Here is a 24,050-nt window from a genome sequence, read left to right as displayed (position 1 = left end):
GCCACCGCCTCTTGACTGCAGCCAGGCCGGGCTGCTGCCGCCTCATTCTCCCAGCGCTGCTGCCTCCTGCCTCCTCCTCCCAGTGGCCAGTTGTTTTGTGATCCACTGCCACTGCCCGCTGCCACCTCCCACCACCATTTTCTTTTTTTGTGAAGTAGACCTGCTTCTCTTGTTTTGGCCACCCTCATGTGTCCAGCCGGCCCCAGCTGCTCCCTCCCAGCTGCCCCCAGTTGCTGAAGTTCGTACCACTCCCTGAGGGCATGTGTCCGCTGTCTCACTGCCAGCCTATCGAGGAAAGTCCTTTGGGTCTGTTTTCCTCCTTCCTCCTTTCCCCGACTCCGTTTGGCTATTCGGGGGCCATTTTCCTCCTTTCCCCTTCCCCTGACTCCTTCCTCTTTTCCACTTTCTCCCTGATGCTGCCAATGCCTTCACACTTCTTCCTGCCGGCTGCCTCCCTTTCTGCCTTTCTCTCTCGCGCTCCACCAAACATCCCCACGCATCCCCACATCCCCACACATTTCCGCCCGGCACACATCTGGCCTGTTCAGTTTAGTGAAATAATTATATAGATGTTCTGATGATACCCCTTGTCTTTTAAGGGGCTATTCATAACAAGTATGTGTTCAGTTGTGGGCTGCTTGGATCTGCAAATGGGAGACGATGTGTGAGCACTGTAAAATATTCCCCTCAGGGGATGGAGCCGTTCTGGGAAGAGCAGAAGGTTTCCAGTTCCCTCTCTGGCTTCTGCAAGATAGGGCTGGGAGAGATTCCTACCTGCAACCTCGGATAAGCTGCTGCTGCCAGTCTGTGTACTGTAGACAATACTGAGCAAGATGGACCAAACTCAGTGTATGGCAGCTTCCTATGTTCCAATAAGGGAAAAAAGAATGGGGGGCACCTATGGGGACCCAAGATTAGAAACCCCTGTGCGAGCATGCACCCAGCTTAAAACTGACCACACATCTATAGTACAATTAGTAGTCCACATCTGAAATTTGTGCAGTGGCATTTTATGTGAGTTGAATTTTGACCTGGGTGCATCTTGAAGCAGTCAAACAGCCATTATAGCACCTGATGCGCAGTATAGATCTAATCACATGGGCACATCAGTTTGTCCTTATGAATCTGCTCTAAGCTACATCCACATCTTCCATTAGCATGATTTACCAATAACCTGTCACTGCCCTTCTTCCTCATATCTCTACATATTTGTAGTCCATCAACGTAGCAATGATTACAATTAACTTGTTCAGACAGGCTCCCATTGAATTTCTGCCTGTTGTCATTAGTTTGTGTATTGCAACTATTTCTTGTTGGCATTGTTTTCAAGCTACAGAAAAGGATGAACATACCAAAGAGCTGGCTTCCTCATAATACTGAGAGGGAAACACAGGCGCTTTCTATGCTTCAGTGGTTACCTCCTGGACTGCAGTTTGTTCACAGAGAAAGAACACCCAGAAACTGAGACTTTAATTCAAAGCACATTCACTATCAGTATTGATTGTAAGCCTTTTAGTAAGCTACCATTTAGAGGCTTACTTTCAAATAATGTGGTTTAGGATTAGTATGTACAGGGGTTATTTTTAAATGTGCATCATGAAGGAACATTTGAAGGAGCATCTTCTCCAATATATTCCTACCTATCCTTTAAGGTCATATTCAGACAGTTTTCTTTGGGTGCTGCCACCGACAATGGTGCAACTGGTGACTACCAGGGAGAGAGCCTTTTCAGTAGTGGCCCTCCCTAGGGAGACCCTCCTGGCAACCTCTTTAGATACATTTAGGTATATAAATCATATACATTTATATGCATGTAGGTATTTAACTAGCTCCAGACACTCTTGGAGGAAATGGATTATCTAGATCCATTTCAGTCAGGCTTCAGGCCTGGCTTTCGAACAGAAACTGCTTTGGTTGCCCTGCGGGATGAGCTGTGTATAGAGAGTGTGGGGCCGGGGGAGAGTGCAGCCCTTTTAATTCTCTTTGACCCCTCAACAGCCTTCAACACCATTGACCATAGAATCCTTTTGGATAGGCTGGCTGAGTTGGGTGTGGGAGGCACTGCTTGGAGGTGGTTGTACTCCTACCTCGAGGCCCATTTCCAAAAGGTGGTGCTGGGGGATTACTGCTCAACCTCTTGGCAGTTATGCTTTGGGGTTCTGCAGGGTTCCATTCTTTCCCCTATGTTGTTTAACAACAACAAATATTTATATACTGCTTTTCAACAAATGGTTCCAAAACGGTTTACAGAGATAGATAGATAGATAGATAGATAGATAGATAGATAGATAGATAGATAGATAGATAGACAGACAAAAAAGTAAGATGGATCGCTGCCCACAAAGGGCTCACAATCTAAAAAGAAACATGACAGACACCAGCAACAGTCACTTGAAGTATAGTCACTGGATGTACTTAACCTCCACATGAAACCGCTGAGAGAGGTCATCTGGAGATTTGGCCTGAGGTGTCATCAGGATGCAGGTGGCACTCAGTTGTATCTTGCTTTTTCATCTGACACAGTTGAGGCAGCGACTGTCCTGAATTAGTGCTTAGATGCAGTAATGAGAACGGAAACGGGGTCCACGGAATGGAAAAGCAAGAACAATGGCAAAAAAAACCCATGGACAAAGGAAATAATAAATATATATAAATAAAGTATGATATATATGTGTATTATGAGAAAATGAAAAACCAGCTATCAACACACATGACAGCAAACAGCCACATTGGTATCACAAGTGTAAACATAGATAAACATAAGGCCATATAAAAATACAAAATGCAGTAACAAAATACACAAAACCATATGTGCAGATATGCCAGATAGGGTCCAAAATGTCTTCGTATGTGAAACTGCAAAGAGTATGTACAGAACAAATGGTAAATACTCAAATCCAGAAGAAGGGACCGATGTGCTCAGGAAGATGTCATAAATGCCTGAAGTTCAGCTGATGATTCATACTTTCAAACGGAACAGGAAACATGCTCCGTTGTTCAGATCATGGATGAGAGTGAACAAGTTGAGACTCAGTCCAGACAAGACAGAAGTACTGTTAGTCGGTGGTTCTTCTCCCTGGGTGAATAATGTCCAGCCTGTTCTAGATGGGGTTGCACTCCCCCGAAGGACCAGGTTCACAGTCTGGGGGTGTGCATCGATCCAGTACTTCTGCTAGAGGCTCAATTGGCCTCTGTGGCTTGGAGCACCTTTTATCAGCTTCTGCCGATACACCAACTGCAACCATACCTGAATAGAGGTAGCTTGGCCATAGTTACTCATGCTCTGGTAACCTCTCGCTTAGATTACTGCAATGCATTGTTGTAAATGCATTGTTGGTACAAAATAGAGCTGCAAGGTTATTAACTGGAACTGGGCATTTTGATCATATCACGCCAGTGCTTTGTCAGCAGCACTGGCTCTCAGACTGTTTCCAGGCCCAATTCAAAGTGCTGATTTTAACCTTTAAAGCCCTCTATGGCTTGGGACTGGGTTACCTGAGAGAGCGCCTTGACCCATATGTCCCGACTCAGATCTTAAGATCTTCGAAGGCCCTGCTCCGAGTGCCCATGCCAAATGAGATGAGGCGGGTGGCTACTAGGGAGAGGGCCTTTTTGTGGTTGTATCCTGTTTATGGAACAGCCTCACCAGTGAGGTTTGCCTGGCATCATCACTATGTTCTTTTAGATGCCAGGTCAAGACCTTTCTAAACCTGGTTTAGATGCCAGGTTAAGACTCAGGCCTTTTAAATTTGCTTATTAAATTTGATTTTTAAAACTGACTTTTAAAAAGTTTTGAAATTGTTTTGTACTGTATTTTGGATCTGGGGTGTGTTTTTTAAATTGTTGTGATTTCATGTGTTTTATGTATGTATGTATGTATTTATTTATTTAGTGCATTTTTATACCGCCCAACCCAAGGTCTTTATGTGTTTTTACTCGATGTTTTAATGCTGTGTTGTGAACCACCCAGAAAACAATTTGTTACAGAGCAGTTAACAAATAAACTTATAATAATAATAATAATTATCATTATTATTATTAAATAATATATTTATTATTATTATCTATATATGCAATTCTCCTAAACGTACCTGTCGCTAATCCCATGTGTGGCAGCTCTCGCGAGAGTTTGTGAGCCGCTGCCTGGGGGATAGCGATGGGGACGGGGAGACAATAAGCAGCTGGTCGGCCGGAGGAGGTGGGGCGGGCTGACCTGGCCGGCGGGAGCAGGAGGTGGTGGCGGGTGGCCCGGCCAGAGGGAGCAAGAGGCAGCAGCAGGCCGGCCCGGCTGCTTCCTCCTGCAGCCGCTACCAGGAGTGGGTGGGAAGAGGTGGCTGGCAGCTTTCAAGCTGGACCGCAAGCCAGAGTGGGCCTGAGAAACAGGTGGGGGGAGAAGAAGCGAGCCGGCCGGCCTGCCAGAAAACACGGGGTAGGGGAGAAGCGGGCAGTGGGGGAAGCAGCCAGTCGGCCAGAAAGCCGGGCATGCTGGCGGAGGCAGGGCAGAAGCTGCAGTGGTGGATGGGCTGGCTGCAGGCGCAAATGCTCTGTGCCCGGCCCAGCTAGTTGTTGTTGCTGCTGCTGCTGTTGTTATTTATTAAGCCTCCTTTTCCCGTCAAGCATTTGGCCTGTAATCCTGTTGTTTATATTGGTTCCTGCTGGCTCTTGATTGCTTTTATCAGCTTTACTGGTGTTTAGAGGGGTGGGTTATGTGTTTTTTTTTAAACTTCTGGTATAGTTTTTGATTTGGTTGTAATGTTGATTCCCCCCCCCCCCGACTGTAATCTGTCCTGAGGGCATTTGGGTTGGGTGGTATACAAATTTATTTAATTAATTAATTAAATGCAGTGTATTCTACCAGTTTAAGGACAGATTGACAGATAGTAGATTGAAATAAGCATTTTGCTAAAGCGAAGTGTGCTTGATACAGCTATCTGTTCCTCACTGCTGTTTTCTACTTCTGCTTGGGGTTTTTTTGTATTTTCCTTCCCCCCCTCCCCCACCATAAGGCAGCTTCTTATGTTCACAGTGAGTGTCATAAGTAATAGTATACTTTGTTAAAACCAACTGCATGTTTCTTTTTTTCTTAGAGGTTTTTGGAGAATAGCAGCATCATTGCTTGTTACAATGAATTAATTCAAATAGAACACGGTGAGGTGAGATCACAGTTCAAGCTACGGTATGTAAACATATTTGCAAAAATTGTTCATCTCCTCATAAAAGCACCAGACTCATCATAGTGTATTGGGGTGACTATGCACAGATTGTTTTTGTTTTTGGTAGTTGTGCATTGGCTTCAGTTTGACATATCTCCAAGGCTGTGCACAACAATATCTGTTCAGAGACCTGGAGCTAAAGTTGTAGAGCTGACCTGTCATGATTGATTGATTTGATTTGATTTGATTTGATTTGATTTGATTTGATTTATATACCGCCCTTCCAAAAAGGGCTCAGGGCGGTTTACAACAAAATAAAAACAATTAAAACCAGTTAACAAACTCAAAACTATAAAAACAGAATAAAACCAATTAAGCATTGAAACAGTTAAAAACCCTGGAAAACCAGGGCAAGGTCAGGGAGGGGTGTTGCAGTCGACTATCCTGAGACCTTTCCCCTTTCCAGGTGCCCAGTTAGACAATCTCAGAATTTTGAGCGGGCCTCTGAGATAGGCTGGGGATTCTGTTGGTGTACCGACCACCCTGCTGCGCTTCAGTCTCCCTACATGAGCTGACGGGGATGGTCTCAAAGTAGGCACTGGGTTCTCCAAGACTTATTGTCTTAGGGTACTTCAATGTCCATGCTGAGGATCTGGTTTTTGCTGATCAGTGAATAAATGATTCTGAAGTGGGAGAATCTGATGTTACTCCCTTGTTATGGACAGCTAATCAACTGATGGGGTTTAGTTTGACTGCTCCATCTAGCCTCTGCAAGGGTGATAGACCAATTAGAACAGTCCACCCTCAGAGGCTTATGGATCCACCTGGCTTACAGACAGTCCTCGGGGAGTTTACAGTGTCCATTGCTGGTGACTCTGTTGAAGATATGGTGAATCTCTGGAATGTGGAGAAGGCCCGGACTATTGACACGGTCATTTCTTTTCTTTTTTAAGATTTTGTAATGCATTTATTAGTAGTATAAGTAAAAACAGAAAAGGTTACATCTGTGAGAGTATACATGATTACACACAAGAGCATATCCATCATAAAAACCTCCCGTATATGCAAGATACAAATAGTAATTATATATATTTATATATCTCTGTGTATATAATTATAGAATAAGAAATGTTGACATAGGACTCAGTCTTCCCATCAGTGAAATTATGAATCTAGTAGTTAAACAAAATAAAGAGGGGAGAGCCAAAACGAACAGCAACAAAAAAGAAAAAAGAAACAGCATATACATGAATATTATGATTAATTCAGGCAAAAGCAAAATTTCCACAGCAAAGGTCCCATCCCATACCCACAAACTCAAAAATATTAATAAACATATTATTAATTAATATTATATCAATAAAATATTATGATTAGCCCAGAAAAAAAGATTCAAACCCGGCAAAAAATAAAACCTACATGAATGTAACTCACTGAAATCCATAAAGTCAATGAATATTGCTTCGGTGGATAAATATCATCCTTCTTTTAATTCAAAAACTTGTATAAAAGTTGTCCAGAAGCTTTCTCAATATAAGGTTCCAAATACACAAGTTTCTTTCTGATCTTTTCTTAGAAGCCATTTGCAGCGCAGCTGGCAAGGGGGAAGGCAGGGAGTTCTGCCGCTCGTCCCCCTTGCGATGGGATGGGAAGGGAAGGGAAGGGCCGGGCCAGCAGGGGTCTTGAAGGCTTGAATGGGGCGGCCGCAAGCCGAGCGGGGGGCATTAAAGAGGGCGGCAGGGACTGGGAGATACCCTGCCGCCCGATTCAGAATTTGAACAGAGGGAACGCCGAGAGGGGGAATGAAGCGGGCGGCAGGGAGGCATGCCGCCCGCTTACTCACATAAATACGGCGCCGTTCTTGGGAGGGTGAGTAAAGCCTCCCCCATACTCCTGTGGAACCCCCCACCCGAACCAAAACCGCCCCGTGTCCGGACCGGTCTGGAGGCCTTTAGAATGGCCTCCGAACCGGTCCGTGCACATGACTAGTTTGCATGCCACTTTGCGGATATAGTCGCTTGCATCCATGCTGATTTGGACTCCAGGGTTTTGGCAGTTCCTGCAGATGTGCCTCAGGTACAATCTGGGCCTGTTGTGTTGGATTATTTTCAGTTAGTGCAGCCTGAGGATGTGGACAAGATCCTGGACAGTCTATGGGCAACGTTGTACACTGTAGACCCTTGCCCTTCATGGCTAATAAAATCTGCCAGGAAGGGTGCAGGCAGGGGGTTGGAGGCTATAATCAATGCTTCATGCCATCATGCTTCAAGGAGCCCTCCCTTGACCCCTCCAACCTGAACAACTACAGTCTTGTTTCTAACCTTCCCTCTAACCTTCCCTTATCCCATGCAAGGTGATAGAGCATGTGGTGGTGTCTCAGCTGCAGAGAGCCTTGGATGATATGGATTATCTAGATCCTTTTCATTCTGGCTTCCATCCTGGGTATGGGACTGAAACTGCCTTGGTTGCTCTAGTGGATAACCTACAATGGGAGCTTGACAGGAGCGATGTGTCCCTGTTGGTTCTGCTGGATCTCTCAACAGCTTTTGATACCATTGATCATGGTATCCTTCTGGACTGCTTCTCAAGTGTGGGGATTAGAGGCACTGCTTTGGAGTGGCTTTGGTCCTTTCTTGGGGGGAGGGTCCAGAAGCAGGTACCATGCTTGGCTCCTTGGCCATTGGTCTGTGGGGTCCCACAGGGCTTGGTTTTGTCCCTCATGCTGTTTAACCTGAAACCGCTGGGAGGAGTCAATATGCAGATGACACTCAGCTCTATCTTTCCTTATCACCTGATCCTAGGGAGGCAGTGAATGTCCTGAACCAGGGGCTGGAGGCAGTGTGGGGCTGGATGTAGGCTATTAAACTGAGAGGTGCTGTTAGTCAGCAGGAAAGCCAGTCAGGATGAATGGATTCGGCCAGTTCTGGATGGGGTTGTAGTCCCCTGGAAAGAGCATGTGCACAGCTTGGGAGTACTGCTGGATCAGTCTCTGCTTTTGGATGCTCAAGTGGAGGCAGTGGCCAGAAGTGCCATTGCACAGCTTTGGCTAGTGCACCCTCTGTGTCCCTCTCTCGAGAAGGCAGATCTGGCTAGTTACCCATGCCTTAGTCACGTCACAGCTGGATTACTGTAGCACACTGTACGTGGGACGGCCCTTGAAGAATATTCTGAAACTACAGCTAGTGCAAAAGGCAGCAACTAGGATTTTACCTAGAGTGGCCCATTGGGGGCAAATTATAGTCATTCTGAAAGAGCTGCACTGGCGACCAATTTGTTTCTGGGTCCAATTCAAGCTGCTGGTTTTGACCTTTAAAGCCCTTAATGGTTTGGGCCCTGAATATCTGAAGGACTGCCTGCTCCCAAAGATTTCTACCCACTTGGAGGGGGTTCTGCTGCATGTACAGTGAGGAGCTCAGCTGTCAAGTAGGGATGTGCAGACCATTCCGGCAGTCCGGTCCGGGGGTTCAGGGGTTCGGAGTCGAACCGAACCACCACCACCCTGGTTCCGTCGGACCGGAACCAGACTGCTGGGTCCGGTCTGGTCGATCTGCTGCGCCGGGTATCTGGAGCATTTTTGGCCCTTTCAGGCCTCCGTACAAGTGCGCGGCCGCCATTTTGGCAGCTGCCACGCATGCGTAAATGCCCTCTGTGAGGCCTGCCACGGCGGGCCACAGCGATGATGAGGAAGGCCGGCGGTGGGAGAGGGAACCTGTGTGGACCCCCACCCCCGCGGCTTCATCAAGCCCCCCGAAGGGGCTAAAGGTACTTATCATCTACTTAAATTTTTTTTAAAGAATTCGTGGACTGGACCGGGGGGGTTTCGATGGGGGGGCCGGACCGAACTGGCCCGGTTCTGTTCGAGGCCGGTCCAGCCTCGACCTGAACTGGGCCAGACAGTTCCGTGTACACCCCTACTGTCAAGCATGCAGGACAGGGCCTTCTCAGTCATTGCCCCCAGGCTTTGGAATGCTCTCCTGGATGGCATCTGCTCCTCAATCTCCATCACAGTTTTTAGGAAATAAGTAAAAACATGGCTCTTCACCCAAGCTTTTATATGAAAGAACTATGTTTTGCTTTTGCTTTTATATGAGAGAACTGTTCTTCGCTGTTGCTGCTATGTTTTATATAGGTTTTTAAACTTTTAAATAGAGATGTATTATTTTTATATTTAAATTTAATATTTGTACATTTAATTGTGTATTGTTTTAATTGTACATTATAATGATATTGTAAAACACTTTGGGATTATTTTAATGAAAGGCGGTGTATAAATGAAACAATCAATCAATCAATCAATGTGTCCCAATGTTCTAAAGACTTCATATGAAAACAAAGTTTGAGCAGATTAATTAAGGGAGCATCTAGGGAAATTTTCTATGCAATGGAACTATATTGGGTCCACAACTTCTAGACTGTTTTCTTTCTTTCCTCTTTATTTCAGAAGGCAGCAGCTGTTGCTATTTTAATGTTTATTTTGGAAATGGAATCACTGATTTCCTTCTGGTGTTCTCGTGTTCTGTGTACCAGTGTATCATCTTCTAGTGTTATACTGGTATACAATACCAGTATATCATAAGACATTGAATCAACATCTTCTAAGATTTTTTTTAACAGAAAGTTTGCATGTTTTAATCATTTTTGTGTGTGATTCATGTACTGATGTAACTCTGTCCTGTATACTTCAGATATTAAATGTGTATAATAATTTGTTATTTTTAGGGCATGCAATTCGATGTTCACAGCACTAGAACACTGTAATGAAGCTATAGAAATAACTAGTGATGATCATATAATTCAGGTATGGGAAAAGCACACACTCTGTCATGTTTCTACCAGTCTCAGAACAAAATCCCTTTCAGCAGCCTGTATAGTTTTTTGCTTTATTTTTGCCTTCCTACTTAATTAGCAGTTGGGAAGGGTTTAGACTATGGGTGATGGTGTGTGTACTGGATACTGAACATAGCACAAGTGTGCTACATGCACTTTTAACTTTGCTTGGTTGTTCATATATTTTCACTGTTTCACAGTATGTTAACCCAGCCTTTGAACGAATGATGGGCTATCAAAAGGGAGAATTAATAGGAAAGGAGCTTACAGAACTTCCAAAAAGTGACAAAAACCATGCAGACCTCCTGGACACAATCAATACATGTATCAAAAGAGGGAAAGTAGGTGACTACCTTAACTCTATTTGCATATTTACATTATTGTATTGAGTTTCCTTTGGAATTAAAACTATTCCCCCTCAATGTCTCTTTTGATAAAATTACAAACTTAGGACGAGCCCCATTTTAGCTTTTCTCTGTTGGAGAATATGGGTAACTCATTAGGTAATCCTATACTTCAGTTAGGCCAGCATTCTGATTATGCTTGCCTAAAGCAGTCAAGATCCTATATCAGTTCAGCACAAGAGGGAAGGGGAAAATAAGAGCCTGCGGGGGTGGGGATACAGACAAGGGCAGCCGCGCCAGAAATGTCCCCAGCCAGTGCTAGCTCAAGCAAAATTGCCTTTTGCCGCTTGAGATGAAAGACAGTGAGCTGCCTGCCTGCCCTGTGATGCCAACCCCGCCCTCTTTCCCCTTGTCAAGTTGCCTTACCTTCCAGGTGTGGCATGGCTTGAAACTGTAGCTCACTAGTGATGACAGCAGTGGCAGTGAGAATGAAGCTTCTTGAATGAAGCAGTGGCCTCACCCACCAGCATATAGGAGTGGCGAGCTGGCTCAAGGTCGAGCTGGCTTGATATTGAGGTGTTTGGCTCAACAGGGTTTGGGTCGAGCCGAACTGGGCCCAGTTTGATTCGAATTCAAGCCGCACCAGGCTCGGTTCAGCTCGAACCGACTCAGAACATACTGGCAAAGGGGAATCCGGTAAGGATTCCAGGGGCCTTAGCTAAAGAAAGTTGGGGCAGGAGGGGAATTAAATTTTACCTTGAAGCTGCTGCCGACAGTGACTGTGGTGCCAGTGGTGCTTGCGGCGACCATGGGAGTGGGCAGGGGTAGTGGTGGGGACTAAGTACCTTTTGTATGGATTGGTGGCAGCAGGGATATTGTGCCCTTTGTATGGATTTTATTTTTAAGATATTTTGAGAGCCAATTTCGGCTGTGAAGCAGAGTATAATTAAAACAACAATAAGCAGTCCACCCATATGAACTGTCCACATCTGATCTTAGATGTGGAAGGCAGTCGTTGATCATGCATGGTAAATGTTTTGTGCAGGAGTATCTCTAGAATAGGACCAAGAAGTGGAAGAGAGGCTTAAACAGTCAATTTCACAATAGTGAACAATGGTTTGTTTGTTTGTTTCTTCCACATAAAACTTCTATGAGGGCCTAGTGTCATCATGAAATGCTATCTACTTTGCATTCTTTGTTGGAAAAAAGGAGATTGTGAGCTTTTACTTTACTTGTTTAGGAATGGCAAGGTGTTTATTATGCACGGAGGAAATCGGGAGACAGTATTCAACAGCATGTGAAGATAACACCTGTAACCGGCCAAGGCGGGTAAAACTCCATTTTAATTATGCCTTTGTTGTATGTACAGAGTCTGGTTTTGCATGGGTATGTGTGTAGCTGGCTAACTAGTTAACTGTCAGTATTGCCGCAAAAATTTTCGCCCGCCCAGCAAGGTCATCAGGGGGACCTTTGTTCCATGTGCTGACGCTGAGAGAGGCTAGATTGTTGTGCACATTGGACAGGGCCTTCTCTGTTGTTGCCCCGGGCTCTGATATGCTCTCTCAGTGAATGTCTGCTCTTTGACATCTGTGGCTTTAAAAAAAAACAACTAAAGACCTTTTTATTTGTTCACACTTTTACTCCTTAGGGCTGTCAGGTTCTCAACTTTCCTGCTTCTGTTTGTGTGTTCTGTTCTCTCTCTCTCTCTCTCTCTCTCTCTCATGGTTTTTACTGATTTTAAAGTTTTTAATGAGAATTTTATGAAATTTTATAAAATATATCATTAAATAAAATAAATAAACACACTACTGTGCTAGTAATTATTAAAAGAATCATTGCTAAAACTGGCCAGAGATATAGCAAGCTCAAACGATGCATTGCTTCCAGCAACTTGGTCACTGCCTGTTGACTGATTTATAGTACTTGGCCTAATTGCTCTCCTCCCCCCGCCAGCTGTTAGAGATTCACTATTTATCTTGGTGCTTGCCGAGGAGCCGTTGACTTCAGCTGAGTGCCTGCAGCTGCTGTCGGTGTTTTGCATGCCTCTGCTCTTGGTGGGTTAATGGTGGTTCATCCTCAGGCCTTCCATTCTCCCATCTCCTCTGTCCCAGATGGGCCTTCTTGTCCAGAAGCTTCGTCTGGACCAGTTTCAGCTCCCTCCTATGGCCCAGCAGCCGAGCTCTCCCCTTCAGATGTCTCTGCCCCTGCTGGAGGGTTGCCATCCTCCTGTTCTTCTTCGCTATCTGAGGAGGAGGGCATAATAGAGAGAGATGTTTTCATCTCCTCTCTAAGAGGAAAGGAAAAGGACTGACTCACTACAGGAAGTACCTGAGGAGTCACGGCAGGGGTCATAGAGTAGAGGTAAAGCAGGGACAGGTAAGGAGACCCTCACTAACTAACTCTACTCCCAATTCCCCTAGTGGTCATTAGGATAGCTGGTGCAAATGGTCAATGCACTGGAACTCCATCTCCAGCACTGAGAACACATTGGAAGCTGGCAGTTCACAGCACCCTTACTTGCTGCATGATTTGTGAACCTGCCCTTATTTGTTTCATTGATTGATTGATTTAAATTGTGGATTTCTGCCATGGCAAACATATAGCTGGTCAGCTTGTTAATTTTGTCTCCTAATTTATGTTGGAAGATCTTTAACCAGAGCTAATACCAAGCTCCCTTCCACCCACCCTCCTATTATTGGCAAACCACATCAGATATATTGGTGTGTATATGGCTATATTGGTATCATTCTTATTAAGGAAAAAAGTCTGCAATTCTGGGAGGAAGAAGCAGATATGCATGAACAAGGAGCATTACCAAAGTGAAATGAAATGCAATGAAAGTGCAGCTTAAGAGGCAGTGTGGTCTAATGAGCACAGGTGTTGGACTCGGACATGGAAGCTTTGGATTTGAACCTCTCCTCATCCATGGCTTCACAGAGTGACCTTAAGTAAATTTTATCTCTCAGTCTTGTTAACCTTGCTGTAAAACAGAAATGAATGAGTCAGTGAATGAATGAAATGTTGTTGACCTACTTCATATGATAAGCTCAACAAATAAAAACAATTACATGATTTGTTTTAACTGGTCAAGTCTAGATTTTTTATTTAGAAATGGTCAGCAATGAATTAATTAATCTCTGTGTCTATCACAATTATTTTATTTAGTAACACTGGATTGTTTTATATTGGCAGAAAAATCCGACATTTTGTGTCTCTCAAGAAACTGTGTTGCACTAATGATGGCAACAAACAGGTATTTCTCTTTGTAGTATATAACTTGTCTGTTTGTTGCCCTCTTATTAACAATTCATCTTTTCGCCCCATCCTGTTCGTAATTATATCGTATCTAAAATATCAGTGTCAAGTCAGATTCATCCTGAAAAATTCAGCAGGTGCCCTTTTAGTTATCAAGCAAGATGCCTGGAACATATTTCAAGCATGGATTTTGTCAAACTTTTGCCACTTTTGTCCTGAACTACAGAGGAATTCCTTTGTTGTATCTGACACAGTGAAGAGAGATAAACAAAATATGTTGTGTCAAACCAGATTTTGCTGGTGAAAGTTATGAACCCTTTCAAGTTACACAGATCATCATTGTGCAGAATATTAGCTATGTCTTGGCCATACAGAGAGCTAAATTGTTTAGAAGTACAAATGGAAGTGTTGAAAGGAGAGTAGAAACGCACAGTATATATTATATATGTCTGTACAGTTCAATTTTAACAGAGATTTATGTATCTGTTTCCCTTTTCCCCCATGTAACACCAGCCTTACAAGACTCCTCGTGATGAAAAGTGTGCAGATCAGTTTCATCCAGGTTAGAAAAGGCTATTTTCTTTAAATGGCATCATTTGAAAATGCAGAACCAATCGTGCTGTCAATCTAAGGAGTGCTTCATACATTACGACAACTGCATTGAGGCAACTGAGAAACCATTCTGTGTGGTGGCAGTAGCTCTGTAGTGTGTGAGAGCAGTTTGCGACATGGATCAACCCTGTTGCTTGGCAAGTTGCTTATTTATATTATGGACACTGTGTGAAACTGCATCCATGCAGAAGACCTTTTTGAGACTTCCGTACTGTATGAAGAGGCCCTCCGCCATCAGCATTATTTCAGTTTACTCAATTGCTGGCTAACATGACAGGCAGCCCTCTGTCAGTGTTAGGGACCCGCTGGGGTTGCTGTCAATGGAAGGAGTGCTGTGCAAAACTGGTTTTAAGTCATTCCGCAGCAGCCCATCACACAACACCATTGAGGCTGTCTTTTGATTTGTGCAGCAGCCCCAGCAGGTCCCCGACACTAATGTAGGGCTGCTCATCATGTTGGCCAGCAGGCGCGTAGGAAGGCTGGCGGCAGCCTGTGTTTGGTCGCTGCCACGGCCCCCTGGCCCCGCCCACTGCATCTGAAGTCAGACGCAGGGGGCAGCTAGCCACACCTCCGTGTCAGACGTCAGATGAGGGAGCATGGTCTCTCCCAAGTGGGGCCATGTGGCCCTGTTTGGAAGGGAGATTGGCCCTGCTGTGTTGGCAGCAAGGCCAGGAGAAGGCCTTTAAAAGGTGAGGAGAATCTCTCTGGTCATGCTGCCAATGCAGCGCAGGCGAATTTTGGTCCCAAACTGGGCTGTGCAACCCCATTTAGGAGTGAAATAACGCCCCCTGTGTCTGAAATCATATGCGGGTTGTGTGTCTGGGGCCATACTTGCAAGCCCTGGGGGCGGCAACCCGGATTCTTTGAACCCGTTCGCCCAATTGTGGTGTGGCTCCGCCCCTGTTGACCGGTACATTTTGCATCATCTGAGCAGAATGAAAGAGAGGAGTCATTTCATAGCATGATCCTAAGGATCAGTTATCTTGTGATCATTGATCATGGTGCGGGAATTAAAGTATGTATATACATGTGCAACTGGAATGGTTGACAATTGGTTAGGCAACCATATGCGAAGAAGGATAGGGTTTCTCCTTCCCTAGACGAGGAAATGTTGGCACGTGCAGTTTTTCTTATACCTGCATGACCACTATACCAGCTGAACTCCCTCTTTTACACAATTATAAAAGGTACAGGAGCCCTGTCTTCCTTTGCATTTTGGTTATTCTATGAGATCTGACTCCTTTTCATGATAGCTTCAGCAAGGCCAGCCCTACCATGAATCAGGGTGGTGCAAGCTGCTTCAGGCGGCAGATTATGGGCCAGTTTGAGGGCAGCACAGCAGCCCATCTAGCTCCCTATAGGTGGCACTTTCTCCATGGATGGTTTGCAGAGGAAGGAAGGTGAAATGGCTTCATGCTGTTTGTCCTCATCCCCCCTTCCTTTCTTTTCTGTTAGGAAGGGGGAAAGACTTGAAAGAAGGAAGGAATGGGAAGGGGGTAGTTTTAATTGGGGGTGGGGGGATAAAGGTAGTGGTGCCATGTGGTGGGCCACTTTAGGCAGCAAAATGTCACGGGCCAGGCCCTGGGCTTAAAGCAGATGGGCAGGTGCAGTACAGGGTATTGTGACACCTGAGGCAGGGTGCAGAAGGCTGCCTTGCTCCACATCCCATGGTAGCCCCCTTTCAAAACCAACCCTTTCGAGCTTTGGAAGTGTATTAGGGGCACAGAGAGGAGAGAAGGTTGCCAGTAGCTTCCTCTTTTCTCCTGATGCTTCTCGCAAGCTTTGCAAGGAGTGTGAGGAGTGACGCTGTTTGCAAGGGTCGGATTGGTTCCAAAGAACGACTCCCATGGTGACGGAGGAGCATCTTTCCTACCTGCTGGTGCGGCTGCCTCACTTGGCCTCATCACAGGCCACCCCTGCGCTTGGGCTTACCTAATTTCCAGTTAGTCCTCATGCAATCGCAGCAGGCTGGTCAACACATGACCTTCATATCAAATCAAGCCTAGTGTGTGATAAGGTTGGTCACACAGACAAGCTCTGAAGTTAGGAAGGAAAGGAAAATTGTTCCACTTCCTTGTTTTCTCTTTCTGACCTTAGGTTGTGAATGAAATGTTCAGCTCCACACTTATTTGTAAACTAGTGTTTTTAAGCCCGTTAGAATAACGGGTGCTAGACTATTCTCCCTCTTTTCATGCATTGTGTGTGTGTATGTGTGTGTGTGGGTGGGGGTTTTTATGCTGTGCTGTTGGGGGGGGGAGTGTGCTGGTCTCGCTTGTGGCCACTGCCTCAGTTTTTTATTTTTTAAATTAATGTAGTGTGTTGTGCTTTGTGTTACTTTTTGTGGCTGTTGTAGTGCTTAGTGTTACTTTTATGTTGTTGTGGTTCTGATCGGGGGGGCGAGGCGGTGGGGGAAAGAGAGCAGGAGCGACAGAGACGGCACCGGGGAGACAGGGACCATACTCCGGGGGCCGAGCGGAGGCTGTTCCGTTAAAGCCTGAAAGGGTTAAAGCTGCCCCCGCCGTTGCAGCGAAACTCCCACCCTTCCTCCCAGCTTCAGTGACCACCTCACCCTGGCCCTTTTCAGCTGGCTGAAGGAAAACTGGCATAGAAGAGGGAGAGAGAAGATTGCAAGCAGTGCTTCTCTCTCTGCAATGCCTCTTTCTGAACTGGCGATTTGGACGGAAAGGACGCCTCTTGCGTCCTTTCCGCCCAAAGCGGCAGTTCGGGCAGAGTCTGTGCAGAGAGAGGAGCTCTGCCTGCGTGCTCCTCACTTCCTCTTCAATGCCGGTATTTCATCATCCAGCTTACATGGGACAGGGTAAGGTGGTTTTGGAAGTTGGGAGGGAGGCTGGGAGTTTGGCGGCGGCGGCGGGGGCAGCATTCTCCCTGTCAGGCTTTTTCGGAACAGCCTCCACTCGGCCCCCGGAGTTTGCTTCGGGGTTTGTCTCGTTCAGGTCCTGCTGGTTGGTCCTCGTTTTCCCGGTGGCCTCGTTGGTGTTCGTTTTCCCGGTGCTCGTGTTTCTGGCTCGTTTTCCTCGTTGGTGTTTTCCTGCTTTTTCCCTGGTACCAGCAAGCGTGTCTCCCTTGCCCTGTTCTGCGCCTGCGCTTCGCGCAGGCGCAGAACAGGGCAGGGAGGCACGAACACACGCTTGGTGCCCGTCCACGGACGGACACCAAGCGTTTTATTAGAGAGGATGAGAGAGAGATAAAATGTACATTCTTAATGAAGGGACATGTGAGGTTGTGAAGATAAATTCTGACTGCTTTTCAAATATCTATTTATAGACTCTCACTCCTTCAGATGCAAGAACAGGAGGAAAGAATCCATTGATGTCAAATCAATAACCTCTCAAAGCAGCGATGGTAAGAAAATCAGTGTGTAGAAGAACATTGCGAGAAGTTCTGTGTGTGTGTGTGTGTGTGTGTGTGTGTGTGTTTTATAAAAAGAACAGCAGCAGCAACCTTTTTTCTGCTGAAGGTTTGAAGTGGCATTAAGGTTTTTCTGACAACCAGCTTCCAATTCTCTGGGCTGAACAAGAAGAAAAGGAAGCAGGATCATTAGTGATGCTCTCTCATGCTACTATCTATTAGTGGCAACCTTTTCTCACCACCTGGTTGCACAACACTATAGAGCTCTTCCCTATAGTGAGAAGAGCTCTTCTACAGAGAGAGAAGAGCTTGCGGGCGGTCTGAAGGGAAGGAGGGTTAAATGTACCTTCCCCACAAATGATTGGCTTGTAGTCCCTGGGTGGGTGGATCGCCCACCCAGATGGGCGTAGCTAGGGGAGAAGGGGCCCATGTTCACTCCTCTCCCTGGTGGCCACTCGGAGTGAGGGAGATAATGAAGAAAATAGGGAGGGATGGAGCTTGCAGGCTCTCGGGAGCTGGCGGGGTGGGTCTGGGTTCTTTGAACCTATCTGCTCAATTATAGCAACGCCCCTGTGCCCAGACGAGCAGCAGCTCCTGTGCCGGGACATGCCGCCGCGGACACGCCGCTGGGACACGCCGCCGCGCATTGCCCCAGCCCCCAGAGCCCCAATAATGCACCACGTGAGTGCACAGTGCATTACTGGGATCCACCCACCCACCCACCGAGTGTGCCAGCACACAATTTGAAACTGAGGGTAAGGAAGCGCTCGAACTGAGTGGCCCAATAGGTGGGTTTGCCACCTTGCTCTCTTCGCCCAGTTTTGCACGCTCATGTGAATAGCCTCTATAACTTGGAATGTGGAGCCATTCATCTAAGACAGGGGTGCACAACGCATGTGCTTAAGAATTGGTTGACTCTGAGTTGGTCTCGTATGCTTAAGAGATTACAAAAGTTGGCTAGAACTCTAAGGTTGTCGTGGTTTGTGCACATCTGTGGACATACACATATTGCAGTCGTTCATTGACAGGGCTGTAGTTGTGACAGTGCCCCTGCTTTGTATGCAGAAGGTACCAGGATGCATGCAGAAGGAGGTCCCAGCATAACTAGGGCAGGTTGAGTCTGAGTTCGCCCCCCTCCCCGGCAGCCCCCGCCTTTCCATTGGCTGTCCCTCAGCCACCACTCGGGCAGCCTCCCAGGGTGGTGGAAATGCCTCTCATCACTGGCCCCCTCCCCCGCCACCGCTTGGTGACTCCCAGGCAGCAGGAGGGAGAAAAGCCCAAATGGTAGCTTCCTCCTTTCACCCAGGCTGCAACTGCCTACACGTGAAAGATGGATGTGGCCATCCTTCATTGGTAGGCAGTTCCAGCTGGGCAGAAGGACAAAGCTGCCATTTGGGCTTACCTCCACGCTATGACATATCCAAGTGACTCTTGGGTGGTGGGAAGGAGGACAGTCTCAGGTGGGAGCTCCCTCCTTCCTGCTGCCCAGGAGTCGACTGGATGTGCAGCAGCACGGTCAATGGCGGTGGAGGCGGAGGGGAGAAACAGTGACAGAGGGCAGAAGGCCAGCAAAAACGTGCCCATGGACCAAATGTTGTGCAGGCCTGATCAAAATCCATGGTCTGTGGGAATGTAGGTGTTTGGTGGTGTTGTTGTTTTTTAAATTGTTTTAAAAGTCCAAATGCTTATATTTATTGGCAGCCCCAAGTTTACAGAATCGTCGGTATTCGTCAGTCGCAAGAATCCACTCAATGACAATAGAAGCCCCAATTACAAAGGTAAGAGTGAAATGCTTCCTGGTTGTATTTTGTACTCATGAAGCATCTTTTTCAAGAAAGGAGCATAGTAGGGCACATCATACTACTTGATGGGGACAGGGGGAAAGGTCTTGCATATTTCAGCCTTCTGAAGCATGTTGTGCTTCCATGCTGTCCACTTTTGGATACAAGAAAAAGCATGTGAAGAATGTTTCAGATGATGCTTCCATCTTTTTGGATATAGGTTTGTCATTTTTAAATGTGTATAACACAGCATGTGTATATATAGACATGGCATTGAGAATGTAGACATGGATGCTGCTATCTTAAATAAACTTGTATGAGCACAGAGTAGCTTCTGCTGTATCAGCCATGTAGACAGATGATTTCTAATTGTACTAACTGTTAATAACAGTATATACAATGACATCCTAGTGAGCCATTCACATATCTTTTGAATGATATGTTAGAGAGCTTGGAGGGGAGATTTCTTTATCTACCCAGCTGCAGCAGAAGTGCGCAGGTAAGGAGAGCACTCCTAATTAATATTGTCCAGAGACATGGAGAAAGTTCTAAATAAAGTAGTTTATTTAGGAAATCCATCAGGGAGCTCAATAAAGTCTCCATGCCTTCTACATACATACTTCTACCACCTTGAGCCATTTTTAGAAGGACGGTATAGACATCGAATAAATAAATAAATAAATCAGGAAGAGGAGAGGGAGAAGAAGGAAGTCTCTCCAGGTGAGAGAATGAAACCTGAGACTATCAAATCCCTAACAAAAGGGGAAGTAGAGCAGAGGAAATGTAGTCAGAGAGGGGATTCTCATGCTCACTGTCTCAACCCCTAGTGTCCCTGGTGGCTAATAGGGTTGCTGGTGCTAAATGTCGATGCCATCAAGAGCTGCATCTCCAATGTGGCAGTGGGCCAGTTCACATGATTACAGCAATGTCTGGTAACCGTTGAAATCTGAGAACCTTGCGGTGTGCACTCTCCCGCAGAGCATATCATGAGAACCCGGAAAAAGCTCACGATCTCCGGTTGGCAACTCAGGATTGGTAATTTTAGATTTGAACTCTGGCTATTGATTCTGGGTGAATGTCAGGTTGGCATGCTGCCATCTGGAGATCACCAACGCTTTCTGGGTTCTCATGACATGCTCCACAGACATGCACATACCACAACAACCTCAGATTTCTAGACATTGCTGTAATCATCCGAATCAGCCCAGTATGTGTCACTTCATCTCACTAAATGTGCAAAGTTGTGGTTCCACAGAGGAGTGAAAGGAGTGAGACAGTTAAGCTAAGCCAATTTTATGTTGCTGCTTACCAGATACATGCATAGAGTTATTGCTATTCAGTCATTACAATGTTCCCAACAATTGTATGTAAAAATGCAGCTACACATTTACAAATGATGATTTTCTCAAATAGCAAATATTAACTATTACATACTAGGGCTGCAAGCTTGAATCAGTAATCAATCAGCTCATTTTAATTGTGTAGGCAAGTTGCAATCAGTGGGGCTGAGAGTTAAGGGCAGGTTTTTTTGTTGGTTTGTTTCATGGCTCTTTTTGCTTTTCATTATATCAAGAAATAGAAAATAAAATATTAAAGGTGGCCTCTCCCTTCACAATCAGCAGTAAGCTTTTGCTTATTAAATTCTAAATTATCTCACACTTCTTTCAGTACCCTCAAAACCTCCAATGATGTTTTGATAATATGCAAATTTACTTCAGTTTAATAAACTAATTAAGCATCCTGTAAGCCTTTTACATGCAAATTCTTAAATAGCGTTATAAAATCTACAATGGTTTGAAAGCAGCGTTGGCTTTATTATGGTACCAGTATGTTTTCCCTCTCTGCAGGTCATTAATATAATAAATTCCGCACAAGAGAACAGTCCAGTGACTGTAGCAGAGGCCTTGGACAGAGTTTTGGAAATTTTACGGACAACAGAACTATACTCCCCTCAGCTAGGTACCAAAGATGAAGATCCTCACACTAGTGACCTTGTTGGAGGTCTGATGACTGTGAGTACAAAGACTAAATAAATCAAGTAACCTATTTCTAAATGACATAATTAAATTCATACATAGATCTATGTATCCTGTATCTCTCAGAAGCTAACATCCATAAAAATCCAATAACTGGCATGATCACCTCCCCCTTTTTCAAGAAGGAGATTCCAGACCAGAGGTAGCTGATGAGGCAAAAGAAGCTGGCCACCTCAGCCACCTCAAGTGCTAGCATGAGAGACAAGAAGATCTGGCCAGAATCTACAGGAAATATCTTCTGCACAAGGCTTGGGGAAATAAACTGTAGTGGCACAAGAGTACAATTCTCTTGCAGAGCTCCAGTTCATTTTCATAGTGCTTACATAGGAGAACTTCCCCACAGATTGTGATCCATGTTTATTTAGATTTAGCACCTCCAGATGGCACACATTTAGAAGCTATCAGCATAGCTAAATAGACGTTCATGCGACTTTCACAGATGGTGATGAACCTGATCTTCCCATATTTTCTAGTGATATTCTTGGGCACATTTGAACATAGTTATACAGAAAAATCATGGCAATCACAGAAAAATAAAATCATAATAAATTCTTTAAATAGGTGAGAACTGTAAAACAGAACCTTGAGGTCTGTTTCCATCTTATGATGCATTTTATACTAGCAACTTAAGAAATGCAAAATGTACAGTAGCAATAATATATATTTTAAATTTTATTTAATATATTTGTATACCTCCCAAAACGCAAGTCTCTGGGTGGTTTACAATAAAACAATAAAAACAATAAATAAAAAGGTTAAAACATTACAAAAATTTAAAACATTAAAACTATTAAAAATCATCAAACTATTAAAACAATATCTAATTCAAAGTCTGGGTGAACAAATGTGTCTTGACTGCCTTTTTAAAAGTTGTAAGAGATGGGGAGGCTCTTATTTCAGCAGGGAGCATGTTCCAAAGCCTCGGGACAGCAATGGAAAAGGCCCGTCCCCAAGTAGCCACCAAACAAGCCAGTGGCAACTACAGACGATATGAACATACGAAGCTGTTTTATGCTGAATCAGACCATTGGTCCATCTAGATCAGTGTCATTAACACTGACTGGCAGTAGCTTTCCAGGATTTCAGACAAGGGCCTTTCTTAGCCCTGCTTAAAGATACCTGAGATTGAACTGGGACCATCTGCATGCAGAACATCTGCTCTGCTATTGAGCTATAGCACATCCCCAACTGAACAGCGTAAACTCTTTTCTAGTAGTAATACTGATCCTGGATTGCCAAAGTGGATCTGGGTGCCTACAAAGCATAAAACACATGTTAATGAGCAGTGCATTAAGACAGATGGCCATAGCTATTACTTGAGTAAACAGTTTTAAACAATCAGCTGTCGGTGACTGACCAGGAGAGAGATCTTGGGGTTGTGGTGGACAGCTCATTGAAAGTGTCGTCTCAGTGCAGGACACCTGTGAAAAATGCTAATTCCACGCTAGGAATAATTAAGAGGGGGATTTAAAATAAAAAATGATGATATTATAATGCCATTATACAAAACTATGGTGTGGCCACATCTGGAGTACTGCGTACACCTTTGGTCACCGTATCTTAAGAAGGACATTATAGAACTGGAAAAGGAGCAGAAGAGGGCAACCAAAATGATCAGGGGCCTGGAACACCTTCCTTGTGAGGCTAGGCTATAGCATCTGGGGTCTTTACCTTGGAAAAGAGGCAACTAAGGGGAGACATGATCAAAGTGTATAAAATTATGCATGGAGTGGAGAGGGTAGACAGAGAGAAGTTTTTCTCCCTCTCTCACAACACTAGAACCAGGGGTCACCCTATGAAACTGAAGGTTGGGAAATTTAGGACCAACAAGAGGAAGTACTTTTTCACACAGTGCATAATTAATCTATGGAATTCCTTGCCATGGGATGTGGTGATGGCCACCAGCTTGGATGGTTTTAAAAGGAGTTTAGACAGATTCATGAAGGACAGGTCTATCAATGGCTACTAGTTTGATGGCTGTGGGACATCTCCAGCCTCAGAGGCAAGATGCCTTTCAATACTAGTTGCAGGGGAGCAACAACAGGAGAGAGGGCATGCATATACCTCTTGCCTGTGGGCTCCCCAGAGGCATCTGGTGGGCCACTGTGTGAAACAGGATGCTGGACTAGATGGGCCTTGTGCCTCATCCAGCAGGGCTGTTCTTATGTTCTTAAGTTACAGAGTTATATAAAAGGCCTACATCAAAATTAAAGTCACGTGAGTAGAAGACTATCCTTCTCATACAAGTGGAGAGGGGTAATTTTTGGTGATCCCCCTTCCTCAATGCTCCCCCAGATATGTCCCTAAGAGTCCCCCAACCATCAGGGACATATATTTGGTGGGCATCAAGTGAAGGCAGGATTGTCAAAAAAAATGCCTCTTCTTCCTTGCTTGAGTGGGACATTCTTCGCCATGCATGATGTTAGTTTGGATATTGGCCAGTATTTATACAGAAAGCACAATAATGCTTTATTGTATATTATTTTGTGATAATATTGTTTTGTGAGCATATTGTTTATGATGTATTGTGCTTACATTTGATATTTATTTATTTATTTATGATAGTACCCCAACCGTCAATTTGTTGTTTAACTGTAGTACTTACTGAGAGTGCTTTCCTCCTTTTTGCTTTGTTATGTATAATCCTGCATTGCACAACTTGTTTTTGTTTTG

The 24,050-nt window shown here is 45.0% G+C and overlaps 1 protein-coding gene across 5 annotated transcripts in view; it reads left to right on the top strand.

Moving 5' to 3' along the window:
* The window catches only part of PDE8B (phosphodiesterase 8B), a 95,933-nt gene that overhangs the window by 50,186 nt on the left and 21,697 nt on the right, over positions 1–24,050 (top strand). For all 5 annotated transcript variants that reach the window (XR_008316848.1, XM_053299243.1, XM_053299242.1 and 2 more), the window contains 9 exons: positions 5,088–5,176; positions 9,873–9,951; positions 10,181–10,321; positions 11,565–11,653; positions 13,517–13,577; positions 14,093–14,141; positions 17,477–17,554; positions 19,262–19,338; positions 21,189–21,353. Coding sequence is in view for 4 of the 5 variants with exons in the window: in XM_053299243.1 (XP_053155218.1) it covers positions 5,088–5,176; positions 9,873–9,951; positions 10,181–10,321; positions 11,565–11,653; positions 13,517–13,577; positions 14,093–14,141; positions 17,477–17,554; positions 19,262–19,338; positions 21,189–21,353 (828 nt within the window). In the remaining variant the exon portion in view is untranslated. The remainder of the gene's footprint in view (positions 1–5,087; positions 5,177–9,872; positions 9,952–10,180; positions 10,322–11,564; positions 11,654–13,516; positions 13,578–14,092; positions 14,142–17,476; positions 17,555–19,261; positions 19,339–21,188; positions 21,354–24,050) is intronic.

Source organism: Hemicordylus capensis, chromosome 2, assembly GCF_027244095.1.
Source record: "Hemicordylus capensis ecotype Gifberg chromosome 2, rHemCap1.1.pri, whole genome shotgun sequence".
In the NCBI taxonomy this organism is placed as follows: domain Eukaryota; kingdom Metazoa; phylum Chordata; class Lepidosauria; order Squamata; family Cordylidae; genus Hemicordylus; species Hemicordylus capensis.
Note: the sequence above shows the minus strand (reverse complement) of the source record. Positions and strands in the feature narration are given on the sequence as shown.